We start from the raw sequence: 18442 nt of genomic DNA on the forward strand, positions 1-18442 counted from the left end.
TTTTGGATATTGATAATCACCTGTGGCTGTAGTTTGGCTTTGATAGTAATTGTCTGATGACACTTTGAATCATGGAATGTTGCCTGCAATAGGGAAGGGTGGGTATATGAAAAAATAAAAAATATTATCTCTCTAGAACTCTTCTTATACAATTCTTAAAATCTGTTGGGAAACAATTTCCTGCTTTGCCCTCCCTTCCTCCATCTGTAGCAATTATTAAATTCTAAAAATGGATTTTTATGTGATGCAGTACAAACTGTACAAGATTTATAACATCTACATAACCCTGTATATCAAACATATCAATCATCATCATCACCACCAACATAATTGTTGTTTTTCATTATTATTATTATTATTATTATTATTATTATTACAAATCTATCCTTCAGCAGGGATGGTTCATGAGGATTCCAGCAAACTCTTTTATATTTAGTGGTAACAGACTTGAGAAATCTCCAGAGCCAGTTCTAGGCACTCGCTGGTTTCATGACAAGATTCAAATATGCTGCAATCAACGTCACAATCACAGTTGCAGTCGCCATTGCTGGAGTCATCACTGGAAGTTTGATGATATCTATGGGAAGGGCAGCACACATTGGTCAACCAATTTTCACAGACATCAGGCAACATGAACAGAAAGTCCCAAAACTGGCAGAACAAGCAGGCCAGGATGAGTGTGGCACATTCATCTGTTTTCAAAAGAATAAGAACATGGAGTAAGATTCACAAGAAAACATGAAATCCATGAGCATTGTCATCCACTCACTGCATAAAACAAGAGACAACTTCCTTATTTCCCCTCACTGAAACATCAGGAAGTACATTTAAAATGGGCTCCATTTATAACCTTGGGGTCCATTGCCTGTTTTGGCTGCACCAAGTTGGAGACAGTTGTCTTAAGCGTTCAGAATTAAGTTGGAGTGAGTTTATCTCCAGTTTGTATCACTGTAACATTTTAAACTGATAATTCCATTGCATCACATTTCTGTACTGTCTGTGATTTTTAAAAAAATCTTCAAAAAATACTGTTCAAATACATTGCTCTCAAAATATAAATTTAAATGGGCATATTGATATATTTAAATTGTTCAAGAATAACCATTCGTTGGATCCCACATTGGGAGAAAGGCAGACTATAAAGTAAATAAATGATTTTTTTTTCCTTTGTGGAAAGATTGTATCACATCATGCAGTAATGCTTACAGAGCAATTCCTGAGAGATTTCTAAAAAAGAGCAGCACTTCTAGCTAAGGTGGACAGTGATTTCTCTTCCTATTTTTTGTGAAATCATTTCACCTTTCACATATTCATTTGCATTGTCTGGAGATGGGTGGCATTTGGTTTCATCTGTAGTAAGCAAAATTAGGCCAGTATTATTCCCAACTTTTAAGGACCCACACACATATTTGTAATTCTGAAACAGTGAATGGATGTCATTAAAATAGCTGGCAAATCCATTTATTTCTGGTGCATGTCTGTGTCACATGTTTTCAGTCGTAACTACAATGGGCCCTTGGTATCCACTGGGATTTGGTTCCAAAACCCATCGTGGGTAACAAAATCCATGTATGCTTAAGTCCCATTGAATACAATGCATAGTGAAATGGCGTCCCATATATAAATGGCAAAATCAAAGTTTGCTTTTTGGAATATATATTATTTTTAATTAATTTCAAGCTGCGTATAGTGGAATCCGTGGATAAAGAATCCATGGATATGAAGGGCTGACTGTCTCATTTGGACATTGAAGGTAAAGGTAAAGTTAGTCCCTTGACATGAATGTCTAGTCGTAACTGATTGTAGGGTGTGGTGCTCATCTCCGTTTCTAAGCCAAAGAGCCAGCATTGTCCAAAGACTGCTCTGGGGGTCATGCAATCAGCATAACTCCACCAAACACTATCTTCCCACTGAAATCGTACATATTTATCTACTTGCATTTGCATGCTTTCGAATTGCTAGGTTGGCAGAAGCTAGGACAAGTGATTGGAGCTCACCGCATCATGAGCCACTTGGGCCTCGAACTACCAAGCTGCAGATCTTACAGTCAGCATCTTAACCACTTGAGCCACCACATCCCTGCTAGTTTTTTAAAAAATGACAAAACTTGCATTTGAATTATGTACTTTTGTATGCACTATATCTGAAAATGGCATTTTTCTGTGTATTTCCTTCCAAGAAGGAATTTTTGTGCACATTGTTTCTGCCAAAGACTATACTGTAAAATGAAGATAAAGCCACTGTCTAAATAATAACAGTGCAGTAGTCTATGATTTAATCCAGAAGTGTTGCTTTGTTTTTTTTTTTAAATCCAAATCAAATGAAATCATCTATGATCCCTACTCACAATTAACATTCCCTCTCCTCTAACCTGTGGATCCTCCACAGCAATATCTTGTACAAAATTACAATGCTGTGTTTCCTTAAGAAATAAACACACAAAACCCTCAGTATCGTCATGGATTAGGGGTGAACAAGTTGGTTAGTTTTGTTTCCCTGTACACAGATGGCTCACAATTTAAAATTCTTTTCAAATCTAGGGAATAGTGTGAATTTTTGTAAGTTCTTATAAAATTTTCACTGGTCAAATTCATTAAGAAGAAGATCATATTATACCTGCTTGCCAAGTAGATTTGATAAATAAGGGACCTGTCAGAATAAGAAGAGGTGGGAACCCTAATTCAACACCACAAATATGGCTGAATACCCGAGGAATGAAAGTCAGTCTGAACAACTAAGCTTTCAAAGCCATCTGACTAGATTCACATGAATTAATAAGTTTGTTAGTTTAATCTTCTCTTGCATTTGCATTGCAGTTACAGATTTGTAACCTAGACTTGTAACCACAGGCTTGGTGACACCTGGTAAGGGGGGCTGCTGAGGGAGGGTGGCAGCCTGCCCTGTCCTGCCCTTTACTCCCCTCTCACTGCATTGCCCCTGCCAATGCCTCAATCCTTCCCTGGGGTGAGAGCTGGACCACTGATGAAGCCACAAGGGGTGCACTTGTGGCCTGCACCCCTCACACCCACCCAGTGACACCTCTGGAGTTATGGATCCTCAACTGCTCCATATTCAAATAGGCTATGTATAAATGATTGTCATTATTGTAAATATCCCCTACAGTATGTCCCACTTTAAACTTGAAGAAGCCATTCTGAGTGACGGAGGTCACTCAGAGAGAGAGAGAGAACAGGTAAGAATTTTGATTAATGGTTTAATATGCATTCTCCAAGTTTCACAAATGTGTGTGTGTGCATTTATATCTATATCTACATTTATGTATATATTAATTTCCATACACTAGGACAGAGTAAAATAAATCACCAGGAACAGATGGCATTCCAATTGAACTGCTACAGTGCACACAGACAGAAGCAATGTCAGTGTTAACTAAAACATGGCAACAAATATGGAAAACAAATAGGTGACCAACAGACTGGAAATGTTCAGTGTATATACCAATCAACAAAGCAGAAACAAAATTATAGGACCATAGCATTAATCTCACATGCAAGCAAAATAATGCTCAAAATTCTGCAGCATAGACTCCAACATACATGGAGAGAGTAATTCCAGAGGTATAACTGGGATTCAGGAAAGGAAGAAACACCAGTGACCACATTGCAAACATATGATGGCTAATGAAGTACACCAAAGAATTCCAGAAAAAATCAGTATGTATTTTGTTGACTACAGCAAAGCATTTGACTGTATAGATCATGGAAAGTTTTGGAACGCAAAGACATGGGAGTGCCTCCATATTTGATCGTATTGATGAAAAATATGTACCAAGGACAAGAGGCCACTGTCAGAACTGAATTTGGAGAAAGAGAGTGGTTCCCAATAGGTTAATGCTGAACATAATGAAAACAAAAATAATGAACACAGAAGAAATACATAAATTCAATTAAGACAACGAAGAAATCAAAATAAAGAATTTATGTATTTAGGATCAAATATTAATCAGAATTGTGACTTCAGTCAAGAAATAAGAAGATGATTAGGAATGGGAAGGGCAGCTATGAAAGACCTAGAAAAGCTATTGGAATGTAAAGGTATACAACTGAGCACAAACATTGTCCAAGACATTGCATTCCTCATCAGCATGTAAAGGAAGCAAACAAAAGAAAAATCAACTAATTTGAAATGTGGTCCTGGAGAAGAGTGCTTAAGATACTGTGGAAGCCAAAACAAACAAACAAACAAACAAACAGATGAATCTGGAAACAGATAAAGTCAGAGATCTCCTTAGAAGCTAAGATGATAAAATTGAGGCTGACGTACTTTGGCCATATAATGAGAAGACATGGATCACTGGAAAAGACAATAATACTAAGAAAGGTAGATGGTAGAAGAAGGAGGGGAGGACCACATGCTAGATGGATCGACTCAATCAGGGGGAACACGGGCATGGGCTTGCAGGAACTTAGCAGAAAAGCAGAAATAGGGACTCCACAGGATCACCATGAGTTGAGGTCAACTTGAGGGCACATAACAACACCAACAACAAGGACAGAGCGTAAAATAAAAGAAACTACAGCTTCCCCAATGTCCTAAGTTCTACATTCATGATTTATCCCCCTCTGATTTACTTTAATATGCTATAGTCTTGTTTTTAGCATTTTCCTAATATCATGCAATCATGCAGGCCTGAGACATGTTTAAAGAGAAGTTACAGTGAAAAATCATATCATTTTGAAGGACAAAAAAGGTTGCAGAATCATAGAACTGAAGAAATCAGAAAGCATCACAAGAGTTGTTTAGTCCAACACAGACAATCTAAAGCTAAACAATGCCTGATGGTGGCCATCTGAGCTGTGCTTATTAACCTACAGTGGTGGAAAGCATACCACTTTACTTAATTTATTTTTCCTAAGGTTGAGTAGCAAAAACTGATGAGTATTTGTTTTAGTTATTAGTAAAGACCTTGAAAATTAAACTACCAACTTTTCCTCCTATGAGGGTTTCTGTGCATTCAACAAATGAAACAGAGCAGTTGAATGCTCTATAGCGATTCTACATTATATTGTGCAGTCCAAAAAGGTCCTCAGTTAGCAGGTCTTCCTTAATTTTTTTGTCAAGATCTAGTCCCCAGCAATGTCTACCCACTGATTCTGTTCTTTTCCTCAGACAAACAGAGAACAACTCTTCATGATATTATGTGCGACATACATTGTGATACTGTAAGACAGCTGTCATGTATACTTTCAATCTTCTCTTGGCCAGGCTAAACATTTCCAACTTTTCCAACTATTCCCCAGGTACAGAAACACTGTTTCTCACAATGTGATCACAGTCATGTTTACTGATGTTTAAACCTCATTGAGTTCAGTGTCACTTTCTCACAGGTAAATTTGTATAGGATTGCACTTTTAAAATTCTATTTAGTTGCTCTTTAGAGATAGTTAGTTTGCCAAGTGCTGTCTGGACTCTCCAGAAAAAAAATCTATACAGCCTTCCTTAGTTCAGTGCCCCCTGGATGTGCTGGACTAATTTATTTTTAATCAATAAAATAAAAATAAACAAATTACCATCATCCCACAGCCATCCAAGCTATAATATCCACTGGCTACAGGATCCTTATTAACCAGTAAGCTGTGAATGTGGGGAGTTATAGTCCAACACATCAGAAAAGTACAAGGCTAGAAAGGCTGATGGCTGTTGTTTTCTGCAGTGCTTCACAATGCAAACTCCCTCCTCAAGATAGGCATCTTAACACATATTCCAATTAATTTAGAATTAAAAGAAAGATTAAGTGAACTAAGTAATCTATACTGGGAAGACCCAGCAATGCCAGAAGTCATAACTAGCAAATAATTGCCTTACAATCCACCAGGTGCTGTGGCAAGCATTCCTCAGATGAAGAATTTATGACTTGTCCCGTGAAGTGTTCTTTATTTGCCTCTGGTCCTCGCAAAAGTTCAGACATTGAGCCTCTCCTATTTCTCCTGGATTTCCCAATAGTTTCTTTTCATAAAGAATCTATGGCTGCACCCACACTGCAGAAATAATCCAGTTTGACACCACTGTATCTGCTATGACTCAGTGCTATGGAATTCTAGCATTGTAGTTTTGTGAGGCATTTAGTCTTCTCTGGGGCCACAAAAAAACCTACAAATACCAGGATTCCATAGCATTGAGCCATGGCCATTAAAGCAGTGTGAAACTGGATTATTTCTGTAGTTTGGATGTGGTTGAAGAGGGCTAGTTTTATTGCTACATCATACATCATGCTGTCATCTTGCAAGCTGTGTGTGAGCAGTGGCAGTTTTAAGTACATTTGACAGCTCTAAACTATCTGTTTAGTTTCCTCCAAGCTAATCTGTTTAAATTCCTACATTCTGGTAGGAATTGTTGTTGTGTGCCTTCAGGTCATTTTTTATTTGTGGTAGCCCTAAGACAAATTTATCACAGGGGTTTCTTGGCAAGATTTGTTCAGAGGGTTTTTTTTTTCCTTTGCTTGCTTCAGAGGCTGAGAGTGTGTAACTTGCCCAAGGCACCCAGTGGGATCCCATGCCTGAGCAGGGAACCGAACGCTGGTCTCTAGAGACGTAATCCAACACTCAAACAGGAAAATAGGACCTTTAGTTTTACACAAAACTTTGATGACGAAGGCTTGAAACACTAATAAGGTGGCTTCCAGCTGCTTTGGGGACATGGCATTCAAATGATGCATGCCCCCCAAAGCATCCAGAAGCCCCTTTGATACTTTGATCTAGTCCTTTAGATCAGAGCAAAAAGGAGCGGATTAAATCTGACTCCTGGCGGCAGCAGTTTGAGACTGCAATGGTACCCCGCTCAAGGAACAGGCTGTGCAGTCACCACAGGCCTGGCCTCATTGCTGTTGGAGCAGCCTCTGGATGCTCCTTCTGGACTGTCTGTTCCAGGCTATAACGACAGATAGAAAAGAAATAAAATTATTTTCTGTGCATATAATGCTGTTTACTTCACAACACCCCCTTGTGTGAATTTTGCATAAATTTAAGTGCTATACAGAAAATATTACATCCTTATATGGCTAATATTTTCTGGAAAGGAACTGCTGTTTTGTAAGAGAGAACAAAAATCCCATTGTGGATTTTGTGCAGAATAAATTCCAAATTCTTTGAACACTACATAATTTTCAAAGGCTTTCTTACAGCGAGAAGTGCTATTACTTTTTGGTGCTCATCACACCACCCCAAAAGGGCAGTCTGGAGCCATCCATTTTAGCTCCCAAGGGAGCCTGCAGCAGTCAAACCATGCGGGCTCCCTCTGCACCAAAAAAAAAAAAAACCCTGGAAAAACTGGGTTCTTTTTGGTGCATCAGGGTGCCATCATCATTGCGCTATTAGCACAATGTGGCACATCAATTATGCAAGCGTGGCACCCCGATATATGGACGTAGCACTGTGCTTGCATCATCATGGCGGCCCCCATGTGGATGGGAGGCCGCCATGATGGTGGCATCTGTATGGACTAGGGTTTGGAAGCGTGCGGTTGGTGCGTGCTCCCAAACCCTAAAATCGGCGCCGCCATGCCACATCCCGCCTGTATGTCTTGGGTCTGTTGCTTGTTGCACATCCACACACAAAGACATGTAAAAAATAAATATATCACTATAGATAGATAGATGGCATCTTTATTTAAATTGTTAAATGTTTATCATAATATGCAACAAATATAATGATGTATTCTGAAATCTCATTTGGTCTCTAAAAAAAATAGATAAATCAGCATTTTATTCACTTTTTAAAAAGTAAAGAAAAATAAAGGAAATAGAGAGAGTCCTGTGGTATCTTAAGACTATCTGGTTTTATTTAGCCTAAGCTTTCATTGGCTGTTGCCCACTTCTTTAAACATACAATCCACTTGTGGAGTGCATAACATTTGCAAATGTTCACATCTTTGGAAAGAAAGACTGTCTTGACAATATTTTTGCACAAACAACTTCCATGAAATTTTAGCAAGAAAATTTCAAAGATTTAAAAGAGAGAAATAAAAATGTACAAGAAAGTCAGAATCCCACCCATTAGAAGAAAAAAAACTGATTTTTTTTTCAGTCATGCAGATAAAAATGAAGCAAGAAAATACACCACAGGCTTTAGTTGAATAAATGTAGTGCATAGTCTGTTTGCAGACTTTATGTTATACCTTCCCCTTCCAACTTACCTGAGGTTGCCTTGCATAGCCATTTCATACTTCATGGTGAGTAAGTGGGATCAGAGAAGCATCTAGATGCCTCCCTATTCCAATGATGGTATCAGGGTGGTAGGCAGGAAAAAGCAGCTCACCCCTTCTTTTTCCAAAGGCAGGTTGAAACCCCACTGCCCACATGGGCTGTTCCCAAGGCAGGCTGAATAAGCATGGGTTGACTGCATGGTGAAGTGTTGAGCCACATTGCTGGGTAATTCCTTTATTACCTCCCCACCATACGTGAGCACTGTCACACAAATACACTGCCTGTGATATCAAAGTACCTCTCATATCCACCCAGATGCCATCCATATGCATGGCTGCCCCTTTGATTGGCCACACAGTCACATGTGCAATGCTCCACCTGTACAGGGCATTGGTTCATTAGTGTGCGAGTGATAGATTGACAAAGCAGCCCCCCACAACATGCCCCCTTCACCCCATACCCCCCTGTTAAACTGTCTGGTTTGTGTATATAGTAATTATATCCATTTGAATTGTCACACTTTTAATTCTTTGTTTTGCAGCAGTCCCACACTCATTTCAGGACACTTATGTGCAGGTGCAAAAATGTGCATTTTCCACTTTGAACCAGATTATTACAGCTTCTTTTTGGTCTAGTATTTAGCCCTGGAGTGTGGGCTTGGTCCATTTTCCAGTTGCTTTCAAGGCTTGCATTGTTTAAATGCCTAACCTTCAAAGTGATTGGAAACCGCTTCATGTAGCCCATCTGTTTCACCCCATCAGCAACAATGAATACATCAGTGCTGAGATCCACAGAGAATTCTCGGAGGTCCTCAGTACTTCTATCATAGTGTGTCTCATTATGGTAGTGGGTGGTGGTGGTTGCTGGACACTTCTCTGATTCTGTTTGCTTGCCATGAAGCATGGAATGGCTGTGCAAGGCAGCCACAGGATTTAAGTATGTCAGGTGGGGGGCTTTGGGTGCTGCATGGAGAGAACAGGAATAACAACCCCCGTGGTGCTCAAATAAGGACATCTGCTTATGCGTGCATATGCCCCTACCTGAATTCTGGACTCTCTGTGTATATAGGTACATAGCAGATCGAACCCACAGAAGTAGTTTCTTTCCTTGAACCCACATAAGGCACTGCCTCTCTGCTTTATGTCCATTCTGCCCATGGAAGTTATTTCAGTCAGGTAAGGACTTTGTTCATTATCAGTTATTATCACTGAGGGTTGTAGACTTCACTGAACTCATTGTTTGTGATCTTGTGAGGCCAGACTTTCTCCTCTTCCCATGGGGCTCCTTTTCCACAGAGAGGAAGATCAGCTTAAGACATCATTTTTAGGGAATGTAGGGTTACAGCCTAACTTGTTTTCATACATCCTATAGTTTTTCATAGAACAATCGCTGATTGTTTGCTAAATGTGGTAAATAAATTAAACAAATTGCCTCCATATAAACAATTTCAGGTGATCTTATTTATCAAACATGATCAAATATACATAACTAATTACCTAGTGTTAGCTTACCACAATCTACATGTAGTCAGTTGCTAAAATAGATTGTCCTCTATATCTAACTATTCCCCCCCCCCAAAAAAAAAATGTTTGGCATACACAGTCAGCTCTCCATATCCACACATTTTTTTATCCACAAATTCCACCATCCATGCCTTTAAAATATTTTAAATATATATTAATTCCAAAAGGCAAAGCTTGTTTTTGACATCTCATATAAGGGACACCATTTTACTATGCTATTGTACAGTATTTAATGGGATTTAATCACCCACAGTTTTTGGTATCCGTTGAAAGTCCTGGAACCAAACGTCCACGGATAACAAGGGCCCACCGAATCTCTAATCTAAGAGCTAAATCCAACATTCTTCTGATGGGATTTTAGGATGTTTCTTCCTCTTTCCTCTGCAGTTCTCTGTGTCACTTAAAAATTACATCCTAAGGATTTCTCATCTCTCTAGATCCAGTTTTGGGATGGGAGGAGGAAATCACCATCTTCTGAATCTGCTAGAACCCATGATCCATGTTCTACCAGTGAAAGTTTACTACTGGATCCTTTCCTATCTAATTGAGGAGGCAAGGAAATGGTTTATATTTATTGTAGCTTGGTGGGATTTATGGATGATCACCTCAGTCAATGGTGATATGCATACCTTCAGCAGTTTCCATTTGGCTAATTGTAGTTTGCAGTTGCTGTTTGGTGTGCATTTTTATATAGAAGGAATATTATACATTATGGCCTCCTTTACAAAGAATTAAACAGGGAATTTATCCCTAAGTACATCTAAATATATTCATGCAAAAGCTTCCTCAGACATCCCAAACACTGTATTAAAACACAGTTTTACAATATTGGGTAATAACACTAGAAACCACAGCACTGCATTAATTTCTATTAGTAAGCTATCACCCATAGTATTATCAATTTTAATAGTTATCTAAATTTGTCAGGGATCTATTTAAGTTCAGACAAGCACAAGTAACTTCCAAGTCACTCCTGGAGAATGAAAATGACTGAATTTGGGAGATACTTAGTAAATTCATGCTTTTATTTTTTTCTGAGCAAATGAACTGAAATAATTATCAAATTGAAACATTTTATAAGGTGACACTGCTGCATTTAATTGTATGAAATTTACAGTGTAGAAAATGTAATCATTTTATCCAGTAGTCCATGGTGTAATTAAGGCTCTTCTCTTTTAGGTAACATATATTTATGAAATTCCTCCCTTTTTTCTCTTTTGCACCAAGACAGACGAAATATCAAATCTGAAATTGCTCATCAATTACAAATCTTTTCCGTTCTTACTTGAAATGTAAGATGTGTTTTCCTAATAATATGCACGATCTTCAGTTTATTAACCTTTGTGGCATCTGAATAATTTTAATCAGAGAATGGATATTGCTCTTAAGGCTTTATCCATTATTTGAGGGAAAGACCATACAAAAAGCACAACATTTTAATAATAAAGTAATGTTTCAACACATAGACTGTGCTGTATAGTAAAGATGCTTTTAAATCCCCATCAGAGCACACACCATGAAACTGTGCTAATGGATGGAACACATTTGTAAAATCTGCATATATGAGCCTTTCCTTACTCCCCCCTCCAATTTGAAGTGGGTGATATACAATAAATAATAAATATTAGCAATTAAGCATTCATTTCTATGTGTTCATTTATATACTTGAAAAAATATTAGCTGCAAACTACAATAAAGCAAATGCAGCCATTCTATCTTTCCTGCTTTCTTGGCTATTCATACACAAAAAAGAAAGACATTAGTGCATTTATCTCAATAAGAACAATGACCTCACTTTTCTATGGATAGATTAATGATTTCAAAAAGGACTATATTTAATAATGTTGCCAGGCTTTACTCTAAACTTTCATGATCTCGGCTTCTGACTGTCAATCCATTCTTGATTTATTCTGCAGTATCTCCTAAACAAGACTTGATCTGAACCCACCATATTTATGGTGGAGTTTTCATGGACTTTGCTGGACTGGCACTGAGTGTTTGTGCAAACTGAGGGCCCATACAGACAAGCCAAAATAAAGCTGCTTTGAGTCACTTTGGAGGTATGCTGTTTAAATGACACACGCATCGTAAGAGGCCAGAAGATGCGCCAAAGATGCACTTCAGTCCTTAGGACTGGAGTGTGGCTTTGGCGTGGCTTCTGGCCTCTGGTCACATGCATCATTTAAATAGCATACCTCCAAAGAGACCTAAAGCAGCTTTATTTTGGCCTGTCTATACGGGCCCTGAGTTATATTCTCCTTTCCAATTATATCATTATGTTACACTGTAAATTTCAATTAAATTCAATAGTTTTGGTGTATTTGTTCAATATATACTGTAGTTTATTATGTCCCATTCTATTCTTCTATTCTTTATCTTTTAAAAAGACAGTTAACAACGTAATCTTTTACATGTTTATTATGAATTTAGACCACTTTCATTCAGTAGGTGTTGTTGTTGTTTCGTGTCTTCACGTTGTTTCTGACTTATGCTGACCCTAATGCAAACCTATCACAAGGATGTCTTGGAAGATTTATTCAATGCCTGGGCAGTGTCACTGCTTTCCTCTGAGAGACTGTGACTTGTCCTAGGTTACCCAGTGGGTTTCCATGGCCAAGCAGGGATTTGAACCCTGGTCTCCTGCTGTTTTTGTTCAACACTCAAACCACTACACCATACTAGTTCACACAGCAAGCTCTCTCTCTCTCTCTCTCTTGGGATTAGTCCCAAGTAAATGGGTAAAGAATTCCAGGGTTAGTTTTCTCAAAATGTACATTTAAAAATGTTTATATTATTGAAAATATGCTTTACATTGGGCTAAGTGTCACTTCTCCTATTTCATTAAATGTAGGATGAATTCTTGACTACAAAGATTTTTTAACTGGCCTCTTTTAAATTATTTCAACCCACTAAAGCAAGAACAAACTTCTCAAGATGACTTTTGTTATTAGCATGGCAAGGGGTTGGACTGGATGGCCCTTGTGGTCTGTTCCAGCTCTATGATTCTATGAACTAAAAGATTTACGTAATACCCCTGATTTAGAGTTCCCTATATAATCTAATTTTGTACCCAGAGCTTTGATATAAGCAGATTTCTTTAGCCCTTTAGTGGGTGGTGGTGGGGAGATGCAGTTGGATGAGTAAATCTGCACTCTCTTTTCTTCTCTTTCTCTCTGTGTGTGAGGGGTGGGGGGTGGGGGCTTTCACATCAATTTAAGTAAAAGTGAAAGACACTGGCTGGAAGCAGGAGAAGGTTCCTACTCCAGGAAAAATAATCACTGTTCTAAGACAAGTGCATATGTATACAGGCATGTGTTAGGGGCTCTCTCTCTCACCAAATCTACTGCTGTGTGTACATATGTATCACAGGTGATCACAATATTGAGAGACTTAAAACCTATTTCTAATTGTCTCTGCTATTGTTCAAATTAAATATTCCACAAAGCTTGCTCAATATTTGGCAGAGACCATCCACAGCTGTTGAGACTTCCCCCTTAATAATTAAAAATGGTTAAATTTCCCTGCTACAGGAGATACGAGAGAGCCAATTATTGTGAAAGATCAGCCATAAAACAGATCCAGCCCTAATGGTTGCTTTGGAGCATTGTGGTTTATTGTGCTGATCTGTACTTAGTACATTTTAGTTCAAGGATCATTAATATGATAGATGTGACAAGTTCCATCTATTTGATGACAGTCCTTTCTAATGTTTCTTTATACATTGCAGCATCAGCAACTTTCTATCCAAGGGCCCAAAGTATCCCAGATGCTGTATTGGGACATTCTATACCTTTGGGATCTTTGGAATAATTTAAGATTAAAGAGTCAGAGAGGATAAACACTAAGATTCGTTCAACAGCCAGACACACAGTTAGAACTACACACACACACACACACAGCAATAAATGCACATAATTATGGATGCTACATACTATCTAGAGGCAAGGAGGAACATGAGTAGATAGCTCAGAGGGAACATGAACATGTAAATATGTAGGATGTAGGGAAACACAGATACACATACACTGTAAAAATAATGTAGTTTGATACCACTTTAAGTGCTGTAGCTCCATTCTATGGAATCCCAAGAGTCACAGCTTTATAAAGTGTTTTGCCTTCTCTGCCAGCGTGTTGGTGCCTCACTGTGTATTGTATCTCCCTATCTATTAAATCTGTATGCTGAGGACATCATATGACAAGCAGGATTGGACTCAGAGGAGAGTGTTGTGAAAATTGTAGGAAGGAACATCAGCTGTCTAAGATAAGCAGATGACACCATAATACTAGCAGACAATAGCAGAAGTATGGAAAGATTATTGAAGAAGATCAAGACAGAAAGCACAAAGGGAAGTTTACAGCTGAACATCAAGGAAACAAAATTATGACCACAGACAATCTACATAATTTTAAAGTAAACGAAGAGATTGAAATAGTTCAAGATTTTCCATACTTGGGTTTAATCATCAATCAGAGGGGAGATTGCAGTCAAGAAATCAGTAGGAGACTTGGACTTGGAAAGGCAGGTATGAAGGAACTAGACAAGATCCTGAAGTGTAAAGATATATTATCAAATGCTAAAGTTAGGACTGTCCTTCCCATTGTATTTTTCATTTCTATGTACAGTTGTGAAAACTGGACAATGAAGAAAGGTGATGAGTAAAAAATTAGTTCACTTGATTTCATTTGGAAAAGAAGAAGACTGCATCCTGATAGATTCAATCAGAGATGCCACAACCATAAATCTGCAAGATCTGAGCAGGGCAGCTAAGGACAGGGTGTCTTGGAGGTCTCTCATACTCACTATGTACGTGAAGTTGAAGTTGACTTGAAAGCAGTTAACACCAAATACAGCTACAGAAGAATAGCTGGCTATAATCAGGAAAGTTATTAGTCTCCGGTGAGAATTTCATCAAAGACAGGGAAGAATGACCAGGTTTGCCTATCAAATGGCATATCAATATACTTTTGGACCAGAAGTATTAGCTACATTTTAAAAACTGAACTTAAGACTACACTCTTACTTGAAAGTACACTTGCAAAAACTGTGTGAAAAAAACTACCTTGTTTTTTGTTCTAAAATTAGTTTATAATGTATAGTATTAAAGAACAAGGCTAGATACCCCGAGGTACCAGATCCTGCCTGATCTTGGAAGCTAAGCAGGGTCAGCCCTGGTTAATACTTGGATGGGAGACTGGCAATGAATTCTAGACACTGTAGGTTATATTTCAGAGGGATGAACTGGCAAAAAAGAAACCTCTGAGTACTCTTTGCCTAAGAAATCTCTATCAAATTCATAGGTCAACAGGTAAATTACTCATTGCTTACTTTGGCCTGTTACAGACAGGCCAAAATAAAGCTGTTTCGAGTCACTTTGGAGGTATGGTATTTCAATGATGCATGCGTCCTAAGAGTCCAAAAGCCGCACCAAAGCCACGCTCCGGTCCTAAGGACTGGAGTGCAGCTTTGGTGTGGCTTTTGGACTCTTAGGACTCATGCATCATTGAAATACCATACCTCCAAAGTGACTCGAAGCAGCTTTATTTTGGCCTGTCTGTAACAGGCCTTTGAGAACTAATTTAGCATTGGCGATTACATTGTACCCATCTGCCATGCACCTGTTAAAGGTGTGGATTCAGTCATAAAAAAGAAACAAAAAACACTCATTCAGCATTCAAGGATTCAAAGCAAGAGCCGACTCCAATCTTGCTTCCAAGAAGGATGAATCTCTCACTATTATCCCCCCCCCCCCCGTTTCTAGTGAAAATTCTTTTTGCCAAATCTGTGAAAAACTGCAAATTTTGAAACATTTCTTCAAGGAAAAAAACCTCATGAAATTATTCCCTTTACAGGAAACTTATTCAGGGGTAGCCGTGTTGGCCATACAACATAGCACAATGACATCCAAAATAGTGATACCTAATTGGCCAACCAAAATGCACAAAATACATGATGCAAGGTTTGATGCTCCATTAGCTTCTTCATCAGGTAAAAGTGTTAAGAGTCATACAGAAGGGGTAAAATATAAAATTACAGTGTTAGTCACAGGCTTGCATTTTCTCAAGGTGTTGTTCTTTGGAGGGATATCTGTGCAAGCGGTTTCCTCCTCCTTCTGGCCATGTGCCCAGAAGGGACATTGGTAAAGCAGGATATTTTAAATCAGGGTTTGACTGTATATCACTTTCCAGATATTGCTTTTCACTAAGAAAAATGAAGACTTTGGTTTAGTTTGATTCAAATGTCCTCTTTGGGTGATTTTGAAATCCATCTATTTGGTACCTGTTTTTGGCTAGACTGTTTTTCATTCTGCATGCCTATCTACAAGGAATAAAGGGATGGTGCCTCTGTATTTTTTGCTCTCAGTATAGCCTAGCATATGATCTCTTGTTAACTATAATTTGACTTACATGGTCCTAGTAAACTAACTCTATAACTAACCGTCTAACTAAAAGATTGTATGTACAGCGCTGTGTAAATTTACAGCACTTTATAAATAAAGGTTAATAATAATAATAATATTGAATAATCTGAATTTGAAAATTGTAACACCCTTCGTGGGCCAACTGTAGAACCTATACTTTAGATTAATTGGTAGACCCAAATGAAGAATACTTGCTGTTTTCAGTACTGCATTTTACATATAGTTGTGCCTTAGGCTTGCCATAAGTCAGAAATCATTTGAAGGCACACATATAAAGACACATAATCTGGATGTCCACAATAGCCAGGCCTTTCTGCATGGAAGTAATAAAACACATAGGTTCTATATTAGGAATATCTTGGATATTTATAGCCATGTGTGCACTTTTACATGATATTTCTATGACATGAAATTTAACTGATGGTCACCATGCTTGCATCATGCTTTTACTGTAGCTCAAAGTCCAAGACCGGATGGACAAATACTCACCAAAGGTGCTACAAGATCTCTCTACATACATCACCCAGTCACTAGAAGATCTTACTGCTTTAGGAACACATGGATACACTATAGACATCAACTCCAAGTAAATGGGGTTAATTTGGATGCTATATTAATTTATATGTCTAACCTCTTTTCCTCCTTCTCTTCTTTTTCTCTTTCTTTTTCAATTTCTTTGTATTCATGTGCTAAAAAGCCAGTGAAATGTTTTAAATGTTTTTAAAATACTATTAAGTAACATCCTCTTGCCTTTCTATACAGACCAACCATCCTGCTAGTATGCTGGAGCAAGCACGAAACCAAACTGCAGCATTTGTCAAGCTCATAAAATCCTTGCATTGGCTCAAGACTGATGCTGATATCCTATTTAATGCGAATAGAACATAAAATCTTTTTGTATAAGTGTATGGGCATAGGTGATAGTAGCAATTGCAGGGGGTTAGGTGATATGGCTGGAAGTTTCTCAGAATTCCAGAGTCTATACCAGAGATGTTCTGCAGACTTTTCTACTGATGAATTGAAGATTTGGAGTTATGCTATGACACATGACACACCAACCAAACTATGCAGAAACCAAATGAGGAAACCAACTGTGTAAGTGGATATTGGCTACATCCTTACGTAAGTCTCTAAAATCACCAATGTAACCAGGAGTTATTTTTTGTTTGTTTGTTTGATTTTTATTTATATACCGCTATTCCAAAGATCATAGCGGTGAACAGCAAATAAGCTAATTAGCAAGTAAGCTAATTTGCCCCCAACAGTCTGGGTACTCATTTTAGTGACCTCGGAAGGATGCAAGCCTGAGTCGAGCTTGGGCCCTTTTGCTGGTCTTGAACTCGCAACCTTGTGGTTTCGAGTGAATGGCTGCAGTACAGGCATTTACCCACTGCGCCACCAGGGCTCCATCAGTGTAATGCCCCAAGCAATCAAGGCAATTTACATATGTAGTTAGAACTACTGAACTACTATGATGCACCTCCCCCTGTTCCCCACCCCAACAGGACTAAGCTTCCTTCTGTGCCCCTTCTTCCAACACACTGGATGAAGGTCCTTCTCATCACATTCCAGACACATGATACAAAACCTCCAAGCAGTCATGTGACTTGGCCCAAATTCTCCCATCTATTATTATTATTATTATTATTATTATTATTATTATTATTATTATCTTATACCCCACCTTTCTCCCAACAAAGGGACTCAAGGCGGTGAACAACATGTATAAAACAATACAATTAAAAACATTATAAGAATATATATATATATATATATATATATATATATATATATAATTAAACAATTTAAGGAGTTAAAACAGAAATTAAAATATAACATGTTAGAATAAAAACCATTAAAATTTGTAACATATACAACATTAAAAACCCAGCCCTTCTCAGTTTTCAACGGCCTGCCAGCACAAGAATGTCTTTACTAGCCACTGGAAGGACAGCAGGGATGGAGCCATCCTGGCCTCTCTAGGGAGGGAGTTCCAAAGGTTGGAAGCAGCCACTGAGAAGGCCCTCTGTCTTGTTCCCACCAAAAGAGCCTGAGGGTGGTGGGACAGAGAGAAGAGCATCTTCTGATGATCTCAATGCCCTGGGGAGCTTGTACAAGGAGATACAGTCCTTCAAATAGCTTGGACCCAAGCTGTATAGGACTTTATAGGATAACCAGCACTTTAAATTGTGCCCGGAAATGGACTGGTAGCCAATGGTGCTGTTGCAACAAGGGAGTTGTATCCTCCCTTTAGCCAGCCCCAGTTAACAACTTGGCTGCAGCTCTTTGGACCAGCTGAAGTTTCTGGGCCCTTTTCAAAGGAAGCCCCATGTAGAGTG

General features: G+C 38.5%; 1 protein-coding gene across 1 annotated transcript in view; it reads right to left on the reverse strand.

The window, feature by feature from the left end:
- Nucleotides 1-432: 432 nt before the first annotated feature.
- Nucleotides 433-18442, reverse strand: part of MDFIC2 (MyoD family inhibitor domain containing 2) — a 72060-nt gene continuing 54050 nt past the window's right edge. The window contains exon 5 of the mRNA XM_089495434.1: nucleotides 433-692. Within this exon, the coding sequence (XP_089351560.1) occupies nucleotides 433-692 (260 nt within the window). The remainder of the gene's footprint in view (nucleotides 693-18442) is intronic.

Source organism: Sceloporus occidentalis, unplaced genomic scaffold (genome assembly GCF_023333645.1).
Source record: "Sceloporus occidentalis isolate IW3139 unplaced genomic scaffold, rSceOcc1.0.p SCAF_1, whole genome shotgun sequence".
Taxonomy (NCBI): Eukaryota; Metazoa; Chordata; class Lepidosauria; order Squamata; family Phrynosomatidae; genus Sceloporus; species Sceloporus occidentalis.